Source organism: Fulmarus glacialis, unplaced genomic scaffold (assembly GCF_000690835.1).
Source record: "Fulmarus glacialis isolate BGI_N327 unplaced genomic scaffold, ASM69083v1 scaffold6862, whole genome shotgun sequence".
Classification (NCBI taxonomy): Eukaryota; Metazoa; Chordata; class Aves; order Procellariiformes; family Procellariidae; genus Fulmarus; species Fulmarus glacialis.
Window position 1 is genome coordinate 755 of NW_009197068.1, and position 974 is coordinate 1728.

Below are 974 nucleotides of genomic sequence, written 5' to 3' on the forward strand. Positions count from 1 at the left end.
GCGGTTGGCGTGTAAACCCGCACCCGCGGCCTCAGACCCTCCCTGGTCCCCGGCTTCTCCCCACTGCTTGGTCCCCGCTGACCCACATCTTTGCCCCATAGTCATCGAGGAGAAGGGTGTGAAGATGAAGCTGACGGTGACGGACACGCCGGGGTTTGGGGACCAGATCAACAATGAGAACTGGTAGGACACAACAGGGTGCAGCATCCCAGCTTGGTGGGTGGCAATTTTGGTGGGGGTTTGAGCTCAGATGCCGTCTCCCAACTCCTCGTCCCCAGCTGGGACCCCATCATCAAATACATCAACGAGCAGTACGAGAGGTACCTACGTGAGGAGATCCTCATCACCCGCAAGAGGAAGATCCCGGACACCCGGGTCCATGGATGCGTCTACTTCATCCCCCCCACGGGTCACTGGTGAGTCCCCATTCGCAGCACCCATGGGTGCTCCCTGCTTGGTTGTGGGGTCACCCTGGGGTGGTGTTTGTGGGGTCACCCCATGCTGATGGTGGTGGGGCCACCCCACGGTGATGGTTGTGGAGTCACCCTGGGGTGATGGTGGTGGGTCACCCCACGGTGACGGCGGTGGGGTCACCATGGGATGGTGGTTGTGGGGTCGCCCCATGATGATGGTGGTGGGGTCACGCCATGCTGATGGTGATGGGGCCACCCCACGGTGATGGTTGTGGGGTCACCCCATGCTGATGGTGGTGGGGTCACCCCACGGTGATGGTGGTAGGGGAATCCTGGGGGGGTGGCAGTGGGGCCATGGAGTTCATGCGGCGGCTCAGTAAGATCGTCAACGTGGTGCCGGTGATCGCCAAAGCCGACACGCTCACCCTGGAGGAACGGGCAGAGTTCAAGCAACGGGTGAGGGCAGGTCCCTAAGGGGCTCCCGGGGTGCCCCATGTCCCCCCCAACCCCGGCTCAAGCCCCGTATCCCGCAGATCCAGGAGGACCTGAAGACCCACACCA

General features: G+C 62.7%; 1 protein-coding gene across 1 annotated transcript in view; it reads left to right on the forward strand.

Moving 5' to 3' along the window:
- Positions 1 to 967, forward strand: part of LOC104072815 (neuronal-specific septin-3-like) — a gene marked incomplete at its 3' end in the record, with an annotated part of 1665 nt that extends 698 nt beyond the window's left edge. Inside the window, 4 exon segments of the mRNA XM_009572396.1 lie at positions 102 to 183; positions 279 to 416; positions 761 to 869; positions 947 to 967. Of these exon segments, the coding sequence (XP_009570691.1) occupies positions 102 to 183; positions 279 to 416; positions 761 to 869; positions 947 to 967 (350 nt within the window).
- Between the last annotated feature and the right edge of the window lie 7 nt (positions 968 to 974).